General features: G+C 48.0%; 1 protein-coding gene across 2 annotated transcripts in view; it reads right to left on the bottom strand.

The window, feature by feature from the left end:
- Positions 1-22782, bottom strand: part of UAP1 (UDP-N-acetylglucosamine pyrophosphorylase 1) — a 30951-nt gene that overhangs the window by 7826 nt on the left and 343 nt on the right. The window contains exons 2-8 of one of the 2 annotated variants that reach the window (XM_006014863.3): positions 14867-15071; positions 12412-12587; positions 9880-10052; positions 5512-5705; positions 3677-3820; positions 1260-1448; positions 196-243 (exon numbers count right to left, since the gene is read on the bottom strand). In XM_006014863.3, coding sequence (XP_006014925.1) covers positions 196-243; positions 1260-1448; positions 3677-3820; positions 5512-5705; positions 9880-10052; positions 12412-12587; positions 14867-15071 — 1129 coding nt within the window. The remainder of the gene's footprint in view (positions 1-195; positions 244-1259; positions 1449-3676; positions 3821-5511; positions 5706-9879; positions 10053-12411; positions 12588-14866; positions 15072-22782) is intronic. The other variant, XM_006014864.3, reaches the window with a different exon arrangement.

The raw sequence follows: 22782 nt of genomic DNA, 5'->3' as shown, positions 1-22782 counted from the left end.
CCTGGATCCCAGTTGGTTAGCAGCTACCAGAGAGGCCAGTCACCAGGAAAACAGTGTGTGTCAGCCTCAGTCCTATGAGGCTGCCTACTAGGCCAACTGCTCTTGGCCCTAGCAGTGAAGACACCCAGCCTGTTAGTACCTAAGCACACAGCCCCACCACCATGCACTGCGGAGAGCCTAGCGCTGTATATTTACTTGTCATTGACATCAGCTCTGATGGCATCTGGCCTTCCGTTTGTGAAGCTGTTGTGTGGGAATAAATATGGGTTAATAAGGATGGAAAAAAAAAATAAAATAAAAAAAAAAAAATCCCCAAACCCCCAAATAAACAAAAAAAGGAACTGAACAAAACCAAACCAGGAAGGACAAGGCTCATCTTCAGTCCCTCACTGAAAGCTCCTTATTACCACAGCAGTGGTGGGTGGGTGCGTGCAGGTGGTCATTAGCACAAGGACTGTAGAAGCTGAGCCCAGCTACTGAGGATAGCTTGCAAGTGTAATTGTTCACTGGGTTGAGCTCTGTGACACAGCCATCCAAAACCTCTGATGTATCAAGCAGACTCAGCCCAAGGTAGGCACACACTACTAGCCTTTCAGGGACTACTACTTGCTCTAGTGAAGCTGTCCTCTATACAGAGGTCCAGCTCACAGGTAGGGGACAGGAGGAGACTCGAGATGCAAGCATGCAACGTGCCAGTTACCTGGGTAGGCTACACCTCACCCCTCTGTGCCTACCAGCAGCCAGGTGACTTGTATAGATCTGCAGGACAGCTCATTTCACCCGTCGTACTACCAAGGATTACCACAGACTAGCAAGGATTAAGTGGTCAATTATCTATTGGCTTCAGACAGTGGACCTGCAGCATCTCAGTCATTTTCAATCGTTTCTGGATGAGGGCTAGGCCTATATTTGTTTCAAGTGCTATGTACAAAGAGCAGACTTTTTCAATCAGGCACCCAAAGCTCTCTCACTTAAAGTGCCCAGAGCTGAGAAACTGAATTAAGTCAACAGCTCTGTGCAAGTCACAAGCACGGCTGGCCCACCATCTCCACATGGACCACACCAGAAGAGTGCTTCATGGCAGTACAGCCACTGCCAGAATAATACCAGTTGGGATCTTCTGCTCCTGTAAGCAGATTGTAAATAGGGAGAGAAAATTGCACAGCTTGCATGAGCCCCCTAGAAAGCAAGAAGTAGAGAGATATCACTCTGTAGAGAGCAGTCTGAAGTGCTTAGGATGCAGGGCCATGCCTACTTACCGGGGGATTGCAGGGATGCGAGTACCATTTTCATCCACAAAGTGGCCCCCAGCATTGAGGACCCAGCAGTGGTGTAGAGACATGAGGGCATGCCGGGCTGTGGTGGGGTTGTCCTTCCCATTCTGACTGTCTGCATTCTTCAGAGGCGAGAATTCATCTTCCCGCAACACTTCGTACACCACAAACTTCCTGCAGGTGGAAAACAGCAGGGATGGGGTTCAGATCCAAAAAAAGGAGTTTGCAATAGATTCCCCTTGTTCTCATTCCTCTGGAAGGAAGAGGTCCCACCACTGTTTCAGCTCAGAGACTTGCTAGCTACTGGGAGCACCGTTAACACCAGCTGCATTGTTGTTAGCTACTCTGCACCGAGAGCTAGGACTGTATTTCCTAAAGGCAACTGCAGAAACTCAGGTCTGCCCCGGTGACCATGCCTACCCCAGGTATAAGAAGCACAAGACAGCAAAATGGACAAGCTATTCTTCCTCCTTCTGGCTGCTTCAGAGACATGGCTTCAAGCCCATTCAAAGTAAGTGGGCAGGGGCTGTTTGCTCTGCTCTCATGGGAACTCTCGTATTCAGTCCTGCCCAATCCCTGCTCCCCAGCTGAGGCTATGATCAAGAAAGGGCTTGAAGAAGTTTCTTATCCTGATTTCAGGAGACCTCCCTTTAGACAGACCTGGCCCCTTCCCTGCTGTCTGCCCAGAGGCACGCAAGCCAACCAAGATGCCTTCACGTACCACACACTGGCACTGGTGCCAGGGGTTGCCTATCCCTGTGCTAAAACCATCTGGGAGGCTGTCATCCCTCCATGGGAAATCACCACTCCAGGATTTCACATCGAGTTTCAGCACTTCATGTGCTGCCCTGGCCAGCCTCAACCTCTCAGATCTCTCAGGGTCACATGACTTGGTCTAAAGAGGCTGGAAAGTTGTCCCTGACTCAGCAACCCTAGAGAAAGGCTATGGTCCTATTTACTCCAACCTGGCAAGTTGGGAGTGAGGGAAGGAAGGACACAGATTCCCTGAAACAAGATTACTTAGAGTGAGCCCTTATAAAGAAGGTTCATGCCCATTCCTCTCACATCTGTGGAGAGTCCCAGGAGTTTCCGCAAGAAATTGAGCAGCCCACTTGGACTATCAGGAAGACTCAGGCTGATCCTGGCCCAAATGAGCAGTGGGGAGGAAATTCTTCCTAGGATCTGAGAGATGGTGGAGGCAGACAAAGAAAATGAGTCTAAGTTTTGCAGGCGACCGAAGAGAAAGGGATGGTAAGCAGGGGAAGTTCACAGGCAAATCAGATGAGTAAAAACTTGGAGCTTCTCCTGTGTAAAGTATGGCAAGAGCCCAGCAACCGTCTGAATGTCCCCTCTGGGGTGGTCACCTCTGCTAAGCTTGTAGACTTCTAAGGCCCCTGGCACAATTGTGTAGAGAGACTAGGAAGGGAGAGGCATTCACATGTTGACCACCTGTCCCTGATTGGTGGTACTTTGACTCTGCAGGCCTGAGGCAGAGAACAGCAGGGGCCGCAACGAAAGGCTGGAGGGAACAAACGATGGATAGAACCAAGTACTAAGACCCTGCACTGGACCTTCTTGCTGGACTGAAAAGGGGTAAGTTAACATCCGTTCCACCGTGAGCTACTGTCTGCCCCCAAACCTGTGATGAAAGTTGCCTACAGCTTAGAGCAAGGCTTTCCACATAACTGGTAAGTAGGAGTGCATTGATAAAGATGTTTTGGGCTGATGCCGATGGCCAATTATTAATGAGCTGTATCGGCTGATACCGATCTGATTCCTGATATGCATCTCAGCAGTTTGGAGAGCACTGTCTGGCTGGTAAGTCTGTTGGAGGGAACGGGCATAGGAGGGGCAGACTGAGGTCCTCATGGGGAGGGAGGGAATGGGGCTGAGGCAGGGGAGGAGCAGGCGTGGGATGGAGCCATGAGAAGCTTGTCTGGGTGCTGCAGAGAGGCAGCAGCTCCTGCCACTGTGCACACCCATGGTGGGGCATGTGCCCCCTGGATCTGTGCATTGCATGAGTGCAGGCTGCCCATGGCACACTTGAGGCCAGGCACGGCTCTGGGCTCTTCCCAGTGTGGGGGATTGGGCTACAGCCCAATCCCCCACGCTGGGAAGAGTTTTACAGCCCAATCCCCCACGCTCCCTAGTTTTAAGGGAGGAGCCCTTAAAACTAGCAGTCAGAGTAGCAGGTCAGGTGCTGCTGCACTGCATCACACCCTGAAGTGCTGTGTACCACTCTCTGCGCCCACTAGGCATGCCAGGGACCATCCGAGCACCTGCTGTGCCCAGCAGGCCAAGCTTCTCCTTAAAGCAGGTCAGGGAAGAGGGCATGGCAATATTCAACCAGCTGCTTAAGGAGCATAGAGAGGAGAGAGCAGATGAGCAGAGAGAGAACGTACTTGGCAAACTGGAAGATGTCAAAGACAAATTTCTCCATCTTGATACCATTGGGCTTGTCTGGCTCGAGCAGCCGCCCACTGGCAACATCCATATGTGGGATCTTCTTCTGGGCCACATGGTGCTGCAGCTGAGGCTCGTAAGTGCTGCATGGACAAAGAAAAAGAGAAATCAGTCTCCTACACCAGGGGAGAGCAGTTCTGGGGGTACCATTTATGCAGATGTATTTGGACACTTTAAAATGGCCCAAGACATAATTGACCTCTGGGGCAACCATGGGTGGGCATTTTTATTTCCTTCCCCAGGACTGACATGCATACTTTGTTTTGCCTGGGGAAAACAAGAACAAATCCTTTAAACCCACTCTCTTGCTTGCTACAAATGTAATTGCTCTGACCCTTTCTCTACACTAGCTCTTTGGGTTTGCTGGCTATAGCGCAGAGAAGGAAACCCAAATAGTGCAAAGCTTCTACTTCCTGGTAAGAGACAGGAGAGCAGAGTGAGCTGGGGGATGGAAAAAAAGGGAAGGCAGACGCAAGGTACATTGTGCTGGGGGAGGTAAGGGAGGATCTTTGGAAAGGAACCAAGTTTTTCTGTGGGATAGCACTTTGCCCCTTCCCCAGTTCTTGAGGGCTGCATGAAAGCACTCTAGGTTCAGTTATCAGCTTTCCTATGTAGCTTGATTGGCTGTTAATGCTTATTAACTAGGTTTTACTTTAAAAAGGCAATTTACCCTCTGGTTACTGTCCCAGTTAACCTCCTCTCCCCTCTACCCCATGCCCATGAACCAGTGCCATTCTATTTTACAAGAAAAAAAAAAAAAAAAAATCAATGAACAGAAAACTTCACCATCCTGTCCTATCTGGTACAATTTTTTTTCTTAATTTTTGGAAGAGAGAAGAGACTTTAGGAGACTGAGAGCAAGAGCAAAAGTTCTAAAGGTTTATTCACTCTAGGTCATAAGCAAGGCACTTTCACCCAGTGACCATGTACAAATTCACTGAGCAGAAGATGGAGCTACACGCCATAGGCCAATGCCTTCCCACCATGCTGGAGTTCTTCCAATTAGCCTTGACAGCGTAAAAGAAGAGTCAGTTCTACCTATTCCTTCCTTGTTATGCAAAGTAGCTAGAGCTGCCATCCATTTGGGAGCCAGGGAGGCATCATCTCATCTTAGTACCTCAGGGCAGGGTGAAGTCTCCCATTGTGCCCTGGGTATTGGTGCACACAGCTAAAGCAGAAGTGGACATTCACAGTCAGCTGCTGCTTGCTGGTGGCTGGGAGATGGAGAAGTTTGAAAGCCTATCAGTTACAGCAAGGCAAGAACCCAGCAGAGGTTGTGGCCAGTTGCCATTTTACCTCAAATCACTTCAGGGTTAGAGCTGCAATTTCTGGTTTTGGTATGCTGGGAGTAACGTCGTCAGAGTATTTTGGGCCTCTTGCCTCCCAAAGGAAGTCTGCTTCCTGAGGAGTACCACAAAGTTCTAACCAGAGATATCATTACACATCAATTTAAAGAAGCCTGCTGTCCCAAACCTCAGCAAGGGGACTTGAGGGCGCAAAGCTCAGGAGCTATCCTGGTGGGAGCAACTGTAACAAAAGGAATAGAGGAATGACATACTAGAAACAGGAGGAGACACTGGGACACCTCCCACTCCCACATTCCATTTTGTGCCTCAGAAGAGGCCCAGTAAATTTAGAGGGAAGATGGTGAGATGCACACCCAAGAGGTTCTGCCAGACTGTGATACTAACAGGCTAGCTTTGCAAGGCAACAGAGCACGTTGCTTTATGAGAGAGTGCTGTGTATGCAGCCCATGACCCCAACTGGCCCATACTTGACTACATCTCGAAGGAATGCCACTGTGAAGTAGTGATTGGCGATGTTGCCTGCGTTGAAGAGCAGCCGGCCATCAGGGCTGCGTTTCTGCGCTGTGGCCAGGGAGATCTCGCTGTATTCCACCACCTGGTACACGCCATCGACTCTGCATACCACACCAACTGGCTCTGTGGGGTTCGTCTTCTCCACCACCTGCCCAGAGAACATATGCACAGGCACACAGGTGAAAAAGGTGTTTGTTTCAGCGAAGTCCCTGCTTGAAGCAGGTTAAATGCCACTGAGCAATAACAGGGGCAGGTATGGAACCTGGAGCCCAGAGACTCTTATGCCTTTTATCCATAAGTCTTAAAGCAACATATTTCTCCTTTGAAGGAGGGGGACCACAGATCAGGCCCCTGCTCACCCCTTATTCCCTGCAAGGGTTTCCCTGGCACCCAACCCTTCGGTTCCTTCTTCACCCCACCATTCCCCTGACAATAGAGGATGTCACTCACAGGCATCTCTTGGTTCCCTCACAGGCAGGCTGCTGACAGCAGCTGTACCTTGGACACAGATCCTGATTCCATTTCTACATAGCAGGGGGCCACATGCTGCATCCCCTCCTTCTAAAATGTTGTTAGAGGCATCCAGGCACTTTTGAGGCAAGGACAGAAGCATCCAGAGAAACATGAACAGGAATCAAGAGCAAGGGTGGGGGGGGTGCACACCCAGCACCCAGGTCACATTTCTACACAGCTGAGCAGCTTGGGTGCCAAGCCCTGGAATTCCAAGGCATAGAGTTCAGCACCTAATGAACCACCAGCTTGCCACAGACCACAAGTGGGAAACTGCAACTTGAGCATAGGGCCCATTTCATAGTGGTTACCAACACCTATACAAACGCTCCCTTTAGCGCCCAAAGGGACAGGCCAGTCACTCTGAGTCTTCTCCCACCGGCCTACCTCCATCCCCTCCTCCCAATGAAACACTTGGGTCCCTGCAAGTAGGGAAATGCCTAGCAAAAAAATCAGGCAGCTCCCTTATTGTGGAGGGGGGTCTCAGCAATATTCTAGCTTAACAGGAAGAGCTCTGAAGCCTGGGAATGTAAATGGGTATCTGACCTAATTTACAAAATATCTAGTGTTCTGCTGTGTTGATGAATGCGAGGAAAGGCCCCTTGTGAGAAAAGAGAAGAACTTTCCAGGATACAGTCAGACACCCCACTTGCATGGCACTCCCCACCCATTGCCCAGACAAGGTACTACAATCTGCCCAGAACCTTGCAATTAGCTTCCTTGTCAGCATGAATCCCACAGGCAACTAGAAGTCTCCAATTACTAGTGATTATAGGTAACAAGCTAGTGCTGTTGCTGAGGGAACTCCTCTGGCACCACAAATACATTCTCTCCCTAACAAAGCAAATGCATCACTGTCACAGGACAAGGGAAAGCCAAGTGTCCCAAACTCAGTGCCAAACACTCAAAGCAATGTCCAAACATGCTATACTGGATGCACTGAAATTCTGTCACCGATTGCGCTTTTTAACAGGAGAGAAAAGCTCAGTGTAGGTGGGAGTAAGCCTTCCCATTAGTTTGAAGTAGGGTATGCTGATTTTGCTAGAAGTTTACAGCCACAAGCTGAAAAGAAGGCAGTGTCCACACAGGCTTGCAATGGTTTAACAAAAAGTAAGGGGGAAAGGTATCAAAATAACACATTGTGTGTAAACCTTAAGCATATGCAAAGCTGGGAATAGGCAGGAATCGCTACCTGCAGATGCCCACTGATGCACAGGACAATGTTCTACCACAGCAGTTCTGAATAACTCTACCAACAACAGGGAACAGGGTCCGTTTCCCCAGGAGAACATTAGCAAGAAGACCAAATGACTGATAAAAGTTAGTATAGGTAGAGTACAAGTGGGTTCAAGTAATAAGACCTACTGAGACATGGGGTCTAACCTCATAATCCGAGCCAGGCCTGGAGCAGATTGCTTTCAACACCATAGGGAAATAAGAAGCAAAGCAAGAATGCTGCATAAAAAAACCCCTGCATGCTCTGCTTATCCAGTATGGACTGCCCATGTTGCCTGGGAGACCTGTAGTAGTCCAATAATGTCCAGGCTTCCATTACAACCCACCTGCCCAATGTTTATCACTTTCTGAAACAGTCACTCCCAAGAAGCATTTTCCCTTGCTTTGTCTCTGCCCAAAGGTGAAGGTGGAGGAATGTTTCCCCTTTTCAAATATGGAAAAGAAAAAACAGATGCCTTTCCATGTAGCCATTGGTTAACCTTCACAAAGTGACACCTTTTGAACAGCCTCACTAGCTTAGAGGCCATAACTCTGTTTCTGACCCAAAACAAGTATGAAATAGTGCAATCCAATCAATCAGTCAATAGGCTCCCTTAACCACATAGGTGGGGGATTGTGCCACTGAGTTCCTGGATTAGCATATACATCTGCAGGGCTCAAGTCCTGTCAGCTGAAGCAAATTCTTTTGCTTAAGGAGGATAATGAATACACTACATAGCTAGGGGAATTTGGCAAAATGATTCACATGTAATTTTGAGGTTCGGGTTTCACCGACACAGTGAAATATGTTCTTATGAAACTAAAGTTCCTCAGAAGCTCTGATGTCAGATGCCCAGTATACCAACACGTTTCTTGGTAGGAGACATCTAGTGGTTATCAGAAAAGATTCTCTGAAACAGTTTTTCCGAAACTGCTTGGATTAGGGCTGTTCAATTTAGCAGCTGGGGACTACATGCCATGGGGCGGGGCACAGCATGGGCAGGAGCCATGGCCCTCCCTCATCTCCCCAGCTATGAGCTCCCTTGGTATCACATAGGTGGGCACCTCCCCACTCCCACTGCATTAGATGGGCAGGCGGGCAACAACCCCATAACCTCCTTGGCTGCAGGCTCCCTCAGCACAGCAGGCTGCTCTGTAACACCTTTGCTGCCCCAGCCAGCCCCTGTAGGGAGAATGGGGAGGGAGCCTAGAGACCTCAGCAGCAGCAGTAGCCCCCAGTGATAAGGACCTCCCCTTGGCCAGTGGCTCCCAAGAGGCTACAGATTAACCCCTCATACAGCCAGCAAGTCACCAGTTGGACATCCCTAGGTGATTTCCATGCTTATTTCCTATTAATTTAAGTGAGAATAGTGAAACAAAAAACTCTTTAGGGCACTTAAGATTTTCATAGGCCTCAACCTCTAGATCTATCTGGGATCTTCAAAACCTTTTCATTTTAGCATGTGCCTTGGGACAGGAGAGGCATGGAGCTATGCCTGCCAGATATGTATATGCATGCACTGCGGCTTCTTGTTTTTTCAAGCTTGCTGGGTACTGACAGTTGCAAGACTCCCTGCTCCTCAGGCCTGTCAGTGGCCCATACACAATACTGGCACATGCAGGTAGCTGTCACACACACAGCAGAAATCAGCATTTTGGTTTGTAGGTACCAGCTGGAGGCCTCAAGACAGTGGTTCTTGACCTTTTTAGACTCAAGGCACCCCTCTGAAAATGCCAGCTCTTCATTTTCATTTGTTTTCTGACTACAGAAAAATTATAGAGCGTTTTTTCTGTTGCAAAGAACATGAGACATACAACAGGTCAGAATGTTTATAACACCATGGATTTTTTATTTGAAGTCTCTGGGTTATCTTGAGCCATGTTTGTATCACCTAACAGTGTTAATATAGCACAGCACCCCAGATCACCCTTGAAAGAATATCCAGGCACTCCAGGGTCCCACGGCACCCTGCTTGGGAATCAGTGCCCTAAGACATGGACAACAGTGACTGAAACAGACTAAGTGACTTGCATTTAGATACTATAATTCAGAAAGGAAGTTGCATTCTGGGCCTAGCAGCCTGGTAATAGCCACTTTGTTTGGTTCCTAATTCCAGTTGCTTTGCCCACTTTTACAATAAATCTAGGAGGTAGGGGACAAGAAGTATGCTCCACCTGCTTGAACACAAAGTCATTACTGCTTCTGTCTGCAGACCAAGTGCACTTTCTCTGTCCTCTCCTCCAGGTGCAATGGGCATAGATAGCCATAGCTATTGTACAAGCTACAGCATCCACTGATTCAGACCTCCTCCCTCCCACTCCCCAACACATCCTGGATGCACTACAAGGACTAGTATTCTGCTCCCTTTCAGCCCCTTTGCCCAGCTAAAGGCCATAATTGATACACTCTGGCTGTTCCCCTTGCAGCCACCCCAGCTGCTCTTCTTACCCAAAAGGAACATGATGTGGAAGACTCTGCCTGTTTCTCCAGACAGAGCAAGGGCTGTTAAAGCAGTCCAGCAAGTGTGCAAGCTAAACAGCCAATTACACCATAGATTCCATGGCCCTTCCCCCTCCCTCACCATAGAAGAGGTTACCTTTGCACCACAATCTGCTCCTTTCTGTATGCAGAACCCAATGAACCTGGGGTCAGCCACCTTCACCAAGATGTTGTCAACACAGTACACGTGGATGCTCCCGATGCCTCGCCGTTCCATGTCCTCAATGATACCATGGGCACCGAGAGCTCGATACAGTCCTCCATTGCCATCTGGTGAGGGCGGGGGGGAAGAGAAGAACAGAGGGAGAACATATTAATGCACCAGAACTGCAGAGAGGAGGAACAAAACTAAGCTCAGGAAGCTGGTCAAAGCCCCAGCAAGTTGTCCTGTGCAGCAGTTAGGTCACAGTGTCGATAGAAGCTGCTGCAGAGAAAAGAACAGATGCTAGGAAGGACCTCAGCGAAAACCTGTTCTACCCGCTGCTCTGTGACATCCTTTCCCCACTCTGCCCTCTGTTTGCATCTCATCTTATCCCCTCACACAAGCCAGAAGGTAAGCAATAGATCCCTGCAGCAGATGCTCACATGTGGCTAGCCAGTGAACAAGTGCTGGAGTATCCTCTATTGGAATAGAGGGGAGAGAAGTACAGCTGTAGCAGAAACAGTGAGGAAGGACTAAGAAGGACTTCTGAATAGGAGAGGGAGCTTTGCAGTGTTAGTTTTCATTTGGTAAATTACCAAACTGGGACAAAGAGAGCAGCTCAGTGAAAAGTGCACTCATCTCTTCCAAGGGAAGCAAGACTTCAGTGCCATGGAGGAGTGAACTACAAGGCTAGGGATAGAAGTTACACATACACCAGTTTAAGTAATCAGAAACTGGTTTAGACCTGTAACATCTGAAGTTCTGTGCACATAAACCAGTTTCAAAATGGCTGAAACTAGTTGAAAGATAAATCTGGTTGAATGTCGTATATGTCTTAACTGATTTAAGTCAAACCAGTTTATTGAACTTCTGTCCCAGACCCCTTCCTGGTTCAAGTTAAATCAGTTCCCCAGGGATGCTTTGCAGCCCTGGGCTGTGCTGTGCTGTCTAACTGAGCATAGCAGGGTTGGCCCCACCCCTCTGCCCTCTTACCAGAGCAGCCAGGGGTGGCTGACAGGGGGGTGGGGTTGAGAAACCCACTGCGTTGGCCTAAGCTGGTCTGCCTAGCTGGGGTGGAACAGCTCCTGCCAGACTTTTCCCCACTGCAGTAGAGGGGGTGGGGGCATGGGACAGCAGGCTCAGGTGGAGGGGAGAGAGGGGAATTAAACCCACCTGCCTCCCCTCTCCCACCACAGCAGAGGTCTTCCAGCTGGGGTCCCCGTGCCCATGGGAGAGAAGCAGGGGAACTTAATCCCCCTCCCTCCCCTACACCTGAGGCACTGTCCAGGCCACCGGCTGGCCAAACCTTGCAAGGGCTGCTTGCCCCTTCCCGGCACACCCCGGCTGGGGTCCCTGCAGGCCAGGGTGGGGGCTTAAAGCCCTCCCCAATCATACTCAGTGGCCTGCCAGGGCCTGGCCACGCACCGCCCTCCCCACCCTCAACTCAGCTTCCCTCCAGCCTTCCTGCCACTGGGGAACGGAAGGGAAGGCTTGTTCTAGCACCCCCCCAGCTTCTAGCCTGAGCCACTGCAGGCACGGGCCTGCATTTTTGGAATCAAAAATGAATGTCTGTTCACTTGCTTCTTGGTTCAATCTACACAAATTGAACTATGCACTTTAGCCCAACAGTCACCATCAGTCAGAAGAACTAGGAGAAACCAGGTCTTCATCTCTGACTCCTTAGTTCTCCTGGATAGCATGGAGAGGCTCCAACAAGCAAACAAGATTACACAAGAAGCCATCTTATCCAAAACTACCCCTCACCCAAAAAGAGAAAGGAACCCAGGTGTTCTGTACCAGAGAACTCCAACATCCTGCCTAACCATAGTCTTCTGGCTCTGTTAGCAATGTTGGGTTGGGGGGGGAAGGAGACAGATTGCAACAAGCAGATACACAGTGATTATATAAACTGTTCATGTGGCTTGTAAAAGTCACATGTCTGTCAGCTCTTAAAGCAGGCATTTTCTGCTTTTGCATGGACACACCCTTTTGAAGAGTAAACATTGTTAGGAGCCAGCCCCAGGAGTTTAATATGGTTTGTTCATATTTTTTCCACTCCTCTGCATCTAACCTTTAGCTGAGAGATGCTCTGGGGTAGGAAGAAGCGACTTTATTAGATTGTCATTGGACAAGCTTGTTCCCTCCCACTCAAGCTGCTTCACTTCAGCATTCCCCACTCTGCTTAATATCAATTACCAAACCTGGGGCACTGTCAAACCCACAGGATTTGTGTTTAAAGTAAGTCAACCGTGTATCTAAAATATCAGTAAATTGCTTGCTGTGTCTGCCCAACAAACTTGGGCTCAGCTTTCACCTAACTTCAGCCTTCCCCACTTCAAAGTCTCTCACCCCTTCACCCAGATCTTGCCCCAGAGGACTCCACTATCAGTTATTTCAGTGCCCCACTCAGAACCCTGACAAGTGTGGTCTGGATGAAACCATCAGCTTTCCCCTAGATCCCTTTAACAAGTTTCCAGCAGCACAGACCTGGTGCCATGGAAACTTTGCTCTTCTCTTCCAGAAGAATTTTCCCATCAAACCCCATGGCAGGCAGCATCCCCTGCTGGAAAAAGACCACATTTTCCTTCTTTAAACCAAAATACTTGTGTTTCAAGAAGAACTCCTTTGTGGATTCCATTGTTCTGCCACTTGTCATGATGTACCTGCCACAGCATGGAGAGAAAAACAGAAGAATAAGGACACATTTGACCAAGGGCAGATGTAGCCCAACACAAACACACAGGATTTCTATGTGGAGCAATGCAACCCGCGTTGCTCCCCACACCCCATGGCTCCTTTTGAAGCATATGACTAGTACACCTGGGACAAGCCTCTCAATTCCCCAGTGGGAAACTCATTATCATAAGGGAGCCCCAGCTCAGTTCTAAAGGATCCTGACTCTCAACAATATTTAAATGGCAGCAGTGAACCACTGACCCAAGGGCTTTATAAAGCCTCGTGTCCAGCAGTGGTTGTCAGAATGGGGCCACGTCAAGGAGTTCTGAAGCCAGCAGGAAGGTGCGGATAGACTTCGTGTGTCAAGAATACAAAAACTGCCATAATGGGTCAGACCAAGTATTCCTTTAGCACAGTATCTTGCCTCCAATGGTAGCAACCACTGGGCAATTTATAGGAAGAGAATAAGAAACAGGGCAAGTGTGAAGTGATCCCTGCTCAGTCATAGCTGTCCAGTCATCTGCAGTCCTAGAGTTAGGGACATGCTGGGCCCAAGGTGACATCCCAGATTGTCGTGTTTAATAGTCCTGTATGGACCTCCCCTGCACAGAGCTGTCTAATCCTCTTTGGAACCCAATTATACTATTGACCTCCACAATATCCTGCAGCAAGGAGTTCCACAGGTCAGTTATGGCATTGAAGGAACCCCATTATTAGAGTATCTACCAGGCAAGATGTGATTAAATTAGGTGTGCCGCCAAAGACTAGCCATGCTCTAAAGCTCCCCGCTCTGCCTCCTAGGAAGGGGTTTCCACCTACAACCATATCACTCAAAACAGAGCCAGGCTTATTTCTACCCACCCCCCACATGATTAGGTATAAGCTGTGAAAAGCAAGCAAAAACAAAGCTCCCTAAAGCACTCATATCTCCCCTTGCAATGCAACCCCATCCCAATGCTGTGCAGAAGGGAAAGGCACTCAAACGTGTTAGTGGAGGGAAGGAACCAAGACAGGACCACACTTGTCTCTCCCCTACTGCAGAAGAACGGGACGGAACAAACTGACCCTGGACATTGAAGGCAACCTGAGGTGCTACATCTGGGCTGTTTGGAAGCGTGTTCCCCCACACCCCATATGGTTCTGCATTCCACTGTAGCAGCCAGAACTGCTGGGATTATGCTTTTCTTGGTCTCCCTATACATTAGCCAGGGTCATCACAGGAAACCAAATTCAATACCAGGTCCCCAAATACGTCTTTTTTTTTTTGCCCCTCTTTGGGACTCTGACTAATGAAGAGGCTGAAGCAGTTCCAGGCTATGTGCTGACATGGGATTTTATTTATTTTTTTTAAATCAGTGGCCACACCACTAAGAGGAGAAAGAACAACGAAGGGTGGTAAAACTTGATCATGATAGGGAAGTGACTGAAGATGAACTGACCTGACCTTAAGAACAGCCCCCTCAGAAGGAAGTGAAGGGCAGTTCCATAATCCCAACTATACCCAGGGGTTTCAGGTGTGGCAGACACTGAATGGGAGACTGCTGAACTTGGACGCTTGTCTCCTTCAAAAAGATTTCCCCTCCTATTACCCCACCTTTTCAAGGCCTGCTACAGAGAAAGACTGCAAGGGGAAATTTCTCAGGACATTTGCAACCTGGGTTCTCATCAACACCTACTCAACTCAGATACCTAGGAAGTCTTTGGGCAAGTTTATCACCCCTGCCAGTGGGACTGACACAGGAGATCACAATTCACATCCTAGAGTCCAGCTGAAAGGGCTTGCCGTCTAGCTCAGAATGGCAGACAATATTGGCTAGAAAGCAGATAATGGCAATCTAATCGCAACCTTAATAAGACTTGTGACAGACACTTAATCCTTTGCATTTGCACAACCTCTCTGCTCCAAGTCTTTTGGAGGGTGGCTACACTAGGCACTCTGGTGCAACTTTGTCAACACAATATCACCAGAGCAAGATTCCCTCTCCCACCTCCTGGAAGTATATGTGCTGCACTTAGAACAGCCCAATTGGATAGCTGACCCAGAAGAGCTATATTGAATTTGTTTTCTATGCATCTATGTTAGGACAAGGGGGTAGTAGCCACACCTCTGCCTTGCTATGGCAAAGGCATAAATTAGGGAGATTAACAACCTTACCCAAGATTAAAGTCAGAAGAGACAGACATAGCCTATCAGCCTGTAACCACTACTTTTTGGCCATACTAGTAGCGAGAATGGTGTCCACGAGGACCATCCTCCACTCCTTACCACGGAATAACACATTTGGTGCCATGTTCTTTTTCAGCCAGCTGCTGAAGCTTCAAGATGCGCTCCGCTTGGATCTGGAAAAGCGTTTTGTGCGACAGCAATCCAACATCATACATTCCCTTGGGATATGAAACACCCAGCCTTGTCCCCTGACCGCCAGCTAGAAGAAGAACAGCTACTTTGCTCTGAGAAATATGGTGTAGACCTATACAAACAAAGGAAAAAAAGATGCATTTGAATTCTTGTCAGTACCTGGACCTGGGGAGAAAATGTGACCAAGAACTTGCCCCCTCTGCATGGAGGATGCCATGTTGTGCCTTTTGGATTAGGCACAACTGCTTGGCATACTGATCCTTCAGTGTCCCATCTGGCTGGCCCTGGTGGACAGTGCAGGAAGCAATCTTCGTCTAATGGGACAGACACACTGGATAGTTTGAGGAAAAGAAACTGCATACTGTCCTGGAGACTGGACCAATATACTTTGCTTGGAGGGGGCATGGATGATTGTTAGGGCTCTACATAAGATCTTGGTAAGTCAGAATCAGGTAATCAACACCAGGCAATCCTCACCATGGCTCTCCATGCTGCCAGCCTTGAAGGAGGGCAGTGAGATGCTTCTTGGGGGTACGGTAACTTAGCTGACTGTTGCACACTGATTACATGAAACCATTAACTCCCTCAAAGCATTTCTGGATTTTAGTTACCCCTCCACCCCTGCAAACTAAAAAGAGTCTATAGACTCCAGAGGGCAGCTTGGTCCTAGCAACTCCAAGCTCTGTGGGGACAACACAAAGCAAGACTAGAATAGCCACCTCTTAACACTCACTAGATTTCACCCCCTCTTCAGCAGGGAGCTTGACATTTGCACAGCACTCTGAACTACCCAGTACAAACCATTACCTCATCTACTAGTTGCTCATGGTCAGAAAGCAAGTAATGAAAAAGCCTGTGTTGAGAGAAGCAGTCACAACTCCCAAACAGGCTTTCAGGGCCAATTGTTACTCCTCCAAACAATCCCAACCTATAGTACATAGATGTTGGCAACTTAGCAACCAATAAGGAAATAAGATTGCCAGTATAAATCAGCAGTTAAACCACTTTTATGCTGCTGTAGGGTGGATTTGGTATTCAGTGATACAAGTATTATTTTAGATGCAGAAACTGGCAAGTGTCAAATGAACTGAACATCCCTAATGGTTTTTCGTTTGATGGAATTTCACTATTTGACAATTAGATGGAAAAAGTGAACAGGAGACACAAGTCTGTGCATTTTGTCGGAGGTACACAGTTTAAGCGTAGGTATGAGTGGGAGACAAGAGCACTTCAGAGTTCTGACACCAGTCCAGGCAGATCTGTACCTTGTTTCACCCATGTACTCCCTCATTTCAGAAGAAGGAATGGGATAAGTGTTATGTGGCAGGACTGCAGTGACAGACACTCCAGGCTCAAGTAGTACTAATGGAACATCAAGCAAACACTGGGAGGGTTTTCTGATGGAGCATACTCCACTCAGGCCCACTACACTTAAGTGCAGAACTTGCTTAACTGCATAACATAAGGCTGGTGACAATTTCTAGGCCACTGCCCGTATGGTGGCAAACATTGGTTAGCTGCACAATGGTTAAGTGCATAGCATATTTCAATCCAACCATCTACCTTAAGCTAATTGGACTCCCGTTAACTGCATCCGTCTACTTCTAATAGCAGTCTTGAAACTGTTAGAAGCCTTAAAAACTGTGACATGGCACTAATCAGTTTCAGGCCTGCTAATACACTGAGAGCACTGTGTGCTTAATGAGCAGTGGTTACATTGAGTTCTGAGAACTGCAAAGGCTGAGTAACTATAGAGCCTTTTTTTTCACTCCACCAGTTATACAAATACACTGTATATGGAAGCAAGTGTGAAGCAGATCTATGTTTGAAATGTTTTGTCTTCAAAGAGTTCCAGATTCCCAACCCTCTTCATACAGAGAAGTATTTTTCACAATCTCATGCACAGTTCTTTTCCTGAAAAGAAGCTGTCTTGAGCTGTAAGCTTCCCAGAAAATTTCTTGCATTTCTGGGCAGGTCATAAACACTTGAGCATTCAAGAAGTTCAGAAAGCTGTTCACTCCTGAAGACAGGCATTTAACATTGCAAAACACATTCTGTTCTAAGCAGAACTTTCTCTCCCTGCAAGGTCTATAACATGGGCGGTTGCCCTGATAACATTTATAGCAAACACAGCTGGCTTGACAGCAAACACCTTCCTAGGTCAAATGCTTCCTGGATAACTTCCTGCTTGGACTCAGGCCTCAGATTCACTTTAAACACTGGTCGAAACCTGGAAAAGGGAGTATTACAAGTCAGTCAAGCTGTATTGGAAATGTATATGCCCAATAAACAGCACATGAATGTAAAGAGGTATTTGATTATTAGCCTCTCCACCTTTCCCAGCCACCTCACTGTTACATTAAGAATAAAATCATGAAAGCGCTTTCCACAAAGGCTAGTTAGCTGGGTAGATTTCAATTCTTCCTCTGAAACAAATGGAAATATGATAATAGCCTCATTCATAAAGTACTTTGAGACTGACAGATAAAGATATGGAGGCACAGACAGGGAAAGTGACTTGGCAACACCTCCTAGCATAGTGAGGGCAAAATGTTTTGGCAAGTGTGCCACAGATTAGCCCCACACTTTCCAAGTGCCACTCTTATCTCCTTCTCTTGCCTAATGGGCCATCCTGCTTTCTGCTCCTCTATTTTCTGCTCTCTGCCTTATCTGCCATTAGGCTGCCTGTCCCCTCCTTGGACCACTGCAAGCCACACACAGAGGCTGCCCATACTACTTGCAGCACATATGCTCCCAGTTGGCCATTCCTGTCCTGGCAATCTGGGTGGAGGTGGGAACTGTAGAGAATAGAAACCAAGTACCTAGAGCCCTGGTACAGTTTTCTATTCACTAGTGAAAGATAAAAAGCTTAAATTTTAACATCCCAGTAACACCTTGAACTTCCTTGAGAGACTTGTTTAATAGACTCTCGTGCACTGCCAGTCACTGGGATGTCACCCTAGTTACAGCCTCACTAGACATAACATTTATCTTCTCAGCTACATGGTACTAGCACAGCCTTGTTGTACAGAATCCTTGTGTAAAGGCAGCAGAGCCTTTGGTTAACAATGCAATTGAGTTTAAGTAAGTTTTACCCCCTCCCTGCCCCAGAAGTTTCTGCACTCCCTTTTACAGAGGGTTCTGTTCTGATAAAAGGTTACCTGCCTAGTGTCAGCCCAAAAGGAAACTTCAGTTTACTTTACTTGGGAGTCAGGAAGGGCATGAGTAAAGTGCTTTGCATACAGCTGCATATAAAGTCCAAATCACAGAAGCAGGGCTCAAACGGACCTCCAGAAGTTATCTAGTCCAATCCCCAGTTACAGGCAGGATCATCCCCAGCTAAACCATTTCATACAAATCCATTGTCTAACCTACTTGTAAAACTACAGTCAAAACTACTGCCTCTCCCCTAACACAACCGCAGACAACACCCTAACCTGGCACATGTAAAGCAGAGGAAACAAGCGGCCAATGTCCTGCCACTATAAGAGTTGTTAAACTTTGCTTGAGAGATCCAAGGAAGAGAGCCATTCCCCTCAGCTGCAGGGGAAGACTAAACCCACCCCCACTGTGAACCAATCTGACCCTAGGGTAAAATTCCTTCCTGACCCCAAACATGGTGACTGATCTGACCCCAAGTGTAAGGGCTTGACCCTCTAGCCAGGAACCTCCATGTTTGGGTCTGAGCAGGAGCACTGGCACACACCAATCAAAGTCCCCAGCCTTTGCTGCAGCCAACTTAGTGCTTTTGAGGAAGGCAAAAAAACACAACCCTGACCAACAGAAACAGGAGGGGGGGAAATATATACAGGCAGTCCTCGACTTATAATGTTTTGCACTTATGTTTATGAACTGACACCCTGTTTCAACTTCATGACGTCAGTTTTGACTTTACAACGCTTGATCTGATGCAACGCCATGCCAGCGAACAAGTTTCCTGCATCACCCATCTCCTTGGAGAACATCTGTCCAAACTTCTTAGACCCTTTCTTTAAGAAAACAGACAAGACTCCAGAAAAACCTGCAGCCAAGACTCCTGAGAAGACTCCAACCAAGAGCCCTTCAAAAAGTCCAGCAAAGTCACCTCAAAGAACTCCTTCTAAAGCAATGTGATTGCTATTTACAATATAAATATATTAATGTAGCTATATTACTCATCTATAATTGATTGAGTACAAAATTCTGGGGTACTTTTGATGACAACAGGGTATCAGGCCTTGGTTCAGAAACCAATCCCCCCATTTATAACATTTTCTTATGAGAAAATTGGTTCTGAGTTACAACATTTTGACGTAAGAGACAGTTTTCAGGAACCAATTGTGTCATAAGTCTGAGGACTGCCTGTATATGCTTTTGCAACCAGCAAAGCCCAAAAGCATGGGAAATACCGACAGTAAAACATAGGCATAGCTACTCCTAGATCAGGGGTTGGCAACTGTGGGTACTTGATATGGCCCTAGGGGGTATGTGCAGGTGAATGGGGACGGACCGTTACCAAGCAGCATCCCCCAGATGCAGGGGCATGGGAAGCTCGCACATGGCAGCTGCCGCCACTCTGCATTCAGCCACTTGCCACCCCCACTGCTCGGTGGCTGGGGGTACACTGCTCTGTGTCCAGCAGCTGAGGGGTACAGTTGTAGCAGAAAGCCCCCTCTTCCTCTTGCCTGCATTTGCTCTCCCCTCTTTGGATATGTTTCTCTTCTTCTACCTTTTCTTCCTTCCTCTTTCTTTCACTTTAAGATAAGGAATTGCGTTTTAAAATTTGTATGTGTGCATTTTGTATCTCCCCTTGTATTTTGGTATTTTAATCTATTTGTGTGCCATGGCATTACTTTTGTAGCTTATATTTTATACTCCTCACCTTTCAACTAAATGTGTTTAGCGTCAGAAGTAAGTTATACACTGTAACAATGTTAACAAGGGAGGAATCAAACTGCCCTTCCCTGTATCAGGCGGGCCCCTGAAAGAGCAGTGAATCAGTGATTGAATGCAGAACGCAGTAGCAGGCAGCAATTTAACACCTAGGAAAACCGCAGATCAACCAAAGGAAGAAATCAACAGGAGACAATGTAGCAACCGGGAATTCTCTAAACCTCACTGTTCAAGGGCTAGAAGCCCTGGTCTGAGTTAATCAACGCCGGGAACCAACTTTTGGGCTGAATATCTCCAGATCGACCGCTCCCAGAGCCCTATTCAAAAATTCATCAAAGGACTCCCAAACCTGCACGTACATGGAGACGATCCCTGGGGCTGACAGATGCCATCCAGTAGCCACCAAGGGGGAAGTCCCACGAGGGTCAATGACCCCTGGATTGGGCAAACCTGAAAACTGGGGAGTCACCAAAAGTCTGCCAAGGACAGATAAAAAGCAGTGAGAAGTGACCCTCAGGGGCACCCTCTTGATCTCCAACTTGACCAGCACCTGACCTGTCCAGCCAGAAGGACCAGTCGGCGACCCCCTTCTGGAGGACACCACCACGCTGGAAGAAGCCTCTACTGGCCATCAACAGCAGACTCCAGTGCCTGTGGGATAGGTATACCTGACTCTTGTAGCGTGCGTGGATCAGCCCCAAGGTCTTCATTACAGTGTTTCAATCCGCCTAATAAACCAGAATTTTAAGGATCCTGAGTTGGACATTTGTAGCCAACACAATGATGCAGAAAGGTTGAAAACCCTTGTCCTAGGTTCATCCCTGATCAATGCTTTTCTTGAACACTTCCAGTGATGGATATTCTACAGCTTTCCTAGGTTGTCTATTCCACTGCTTCACTGTTAGAACAGTAATTTTTTTCCCCCCCGAACCTGTATGAAACTCATCAAGGGTGCTGACCAGCTCTCAGCAAGGAATAATCACTCTGACAAGTTGGAAAAACAATTGAACAAAGAGGTCTTGCCCACATATCAAGCTTTGGAGGAGAGGCTGTCATATCTGTTGTACAATTCCTGAAGCACAACAGCTCCCAAACACAGATGAGGCATTCAGATATTCCTGCCAGATAAGCTTGCTGCTGATTTGCTCATCAAGCTCAAGTGCCAGGAAGCTACTGTTGAAAGTCCCTGAACAAATAATTCCCATCATGTCGACCTCTTCAATCTCTTCTATTAAGATGGGCAAGAGGAAGCCTGGTTCCTATGCTCCGGGATCCAAGAACCCAAGCATCAGGCACGTCAGCTTTCTGCAACATCAGGGCATCATCCTATGACGTTACTAACCCACCTGACTAAGCTAACAAGCCAAAAGATGACGCTTATCACAGCCAGATAAGATAGGGTCCCAGTGGCACAAGATTACAGCACTGCTGCAAGCAGTTTTGGGCTCCTTCCTGCAAAGCAGAGACAAGATTCAGGACAACTGGGAAGCCCTTCCCTGACAACAATGCTACCACCACAACCACATGGCTTTGCAACAGTCTCTGAGCTGAAATATCACAATTTCCCCAAGCCTCCAAGCACAGGTAAGAACATCAAGTCTTATTCTTTCGACCTCAGGAGACATTAAAAGAGGGAACATAGTGTTGCCATAGGGGGTTGGGCAGGAGCCAGATGAGTCTGCCCTGCCACACCCTTCAACAGTGGAGACACCCAGCAGTCCTACATTTAACCCCAAAACAGACAGGCCCATTTGTCAGAGAATGATGATGAGCCTAGACCAGTGATTCACCAGAGTGCCCTAGCATTATGGGGTGCCTCAAGATCCTTTCAAGGATGCCACACAATGCTAATACTGTCAGGTTTACAAACATGATTCACAAGATAAATACAAAGATTTCAAACAGAAATCCATAGCTGGGATCTTTCAAATGCTCTGCAACAGAAAATGTATTCTATTATTTCTCTGTGGTCAAAAAATGACCAAAAACAAAGGAGCAGGCATATTCTGAGGGGTGCCATGAATCTAAGTCTGGACCCACCAGGAGCTACTAGCCCCCTTCCCAAAGGCTAGAGCAGTGGCTCTCAACCTTTTTGGACTCACTGCACCCCTCATAAGAATTAAGAGCATTAGAACCAGCCATAGGCAACCTCACCTGGTCTCCTGTGTCACAGAAGGGCAGAGAGCGGATGCTGAAAGGGAGAGCAAACTGGGCCTGACCAGAGTTTTTTTCCCCCCTGTTCCTCTCTCACTTGCAGCCTCCAGCATTTAAGATCAAGGCAAGCAGTTCCCAATCTGTGGTAGGGTACCACCAATGCTACGCAGACAACCTGTCAGCGGTACGTGTTAACAGATTTATTCTAAATACTTTACATGACAAAAATTTGCCGGCGGTACTTAAGGTTGTATCATTTTAAATTGGTGGTGCGCAATCTGTCAGTTTGGGAGCCACCGATCTAGGACATGCTGATTTAGAGGCCGTGCCCCTCACTCCCAGGCTGCATCGCTACCACTGCCCCTTTCTTCCAAGAATGTGTCCAACCCCTTCTTGAGTCTGGCTGAACTGTCAGCTTCCGCAACACGTGGGCTCAATGCCCTCTCCCACACCAGGGCGAACCAGGTGGCGCCCTGGGTCAAAGCGGGATTCATATATAGGCTGGGAAGTGGGGGCTTGTCCAGGCAGGGACCATCTCGAGCCTGGGCTGATCTGCTCAGCTTCTCCCCTCACACCTGGGGGCAGCCTCCAAAGCATCTCCCGGCACACCCCACCATCCTCCTCACACCTCGGGGGACCCTCTGAAGGACCTGGCGGACTCCCTGCCCTCCTCACACCTATAGGCAGCCTCCATAGGAGCTGGCAGCACCCCAGGGCCCCGGCCCACCCCCATTTGCACAGCAGGGGGCTAGAGGGAGGCTCTGCCAGGAGCCCTGTGGGGCAAACGCCAAGAGCAG

This window comes from Alligator sinensis, unplaced genomic scaffold (assembly GCF_000455745.1).
Source record: "Alligator sinensis unplaced genomic scaffold, ASM45574v1 scaffold647_2, whole genome shotgun sequence".
NCBI classification, from domain to species: Eukaryota; Metazoa; Chordata; order Crocodylia; family Alligatoridae; genus Alligator; species Alligator sinensis.
This window is presented reverse-complemented; position numbering and strand designations above follow the sequence as displayed.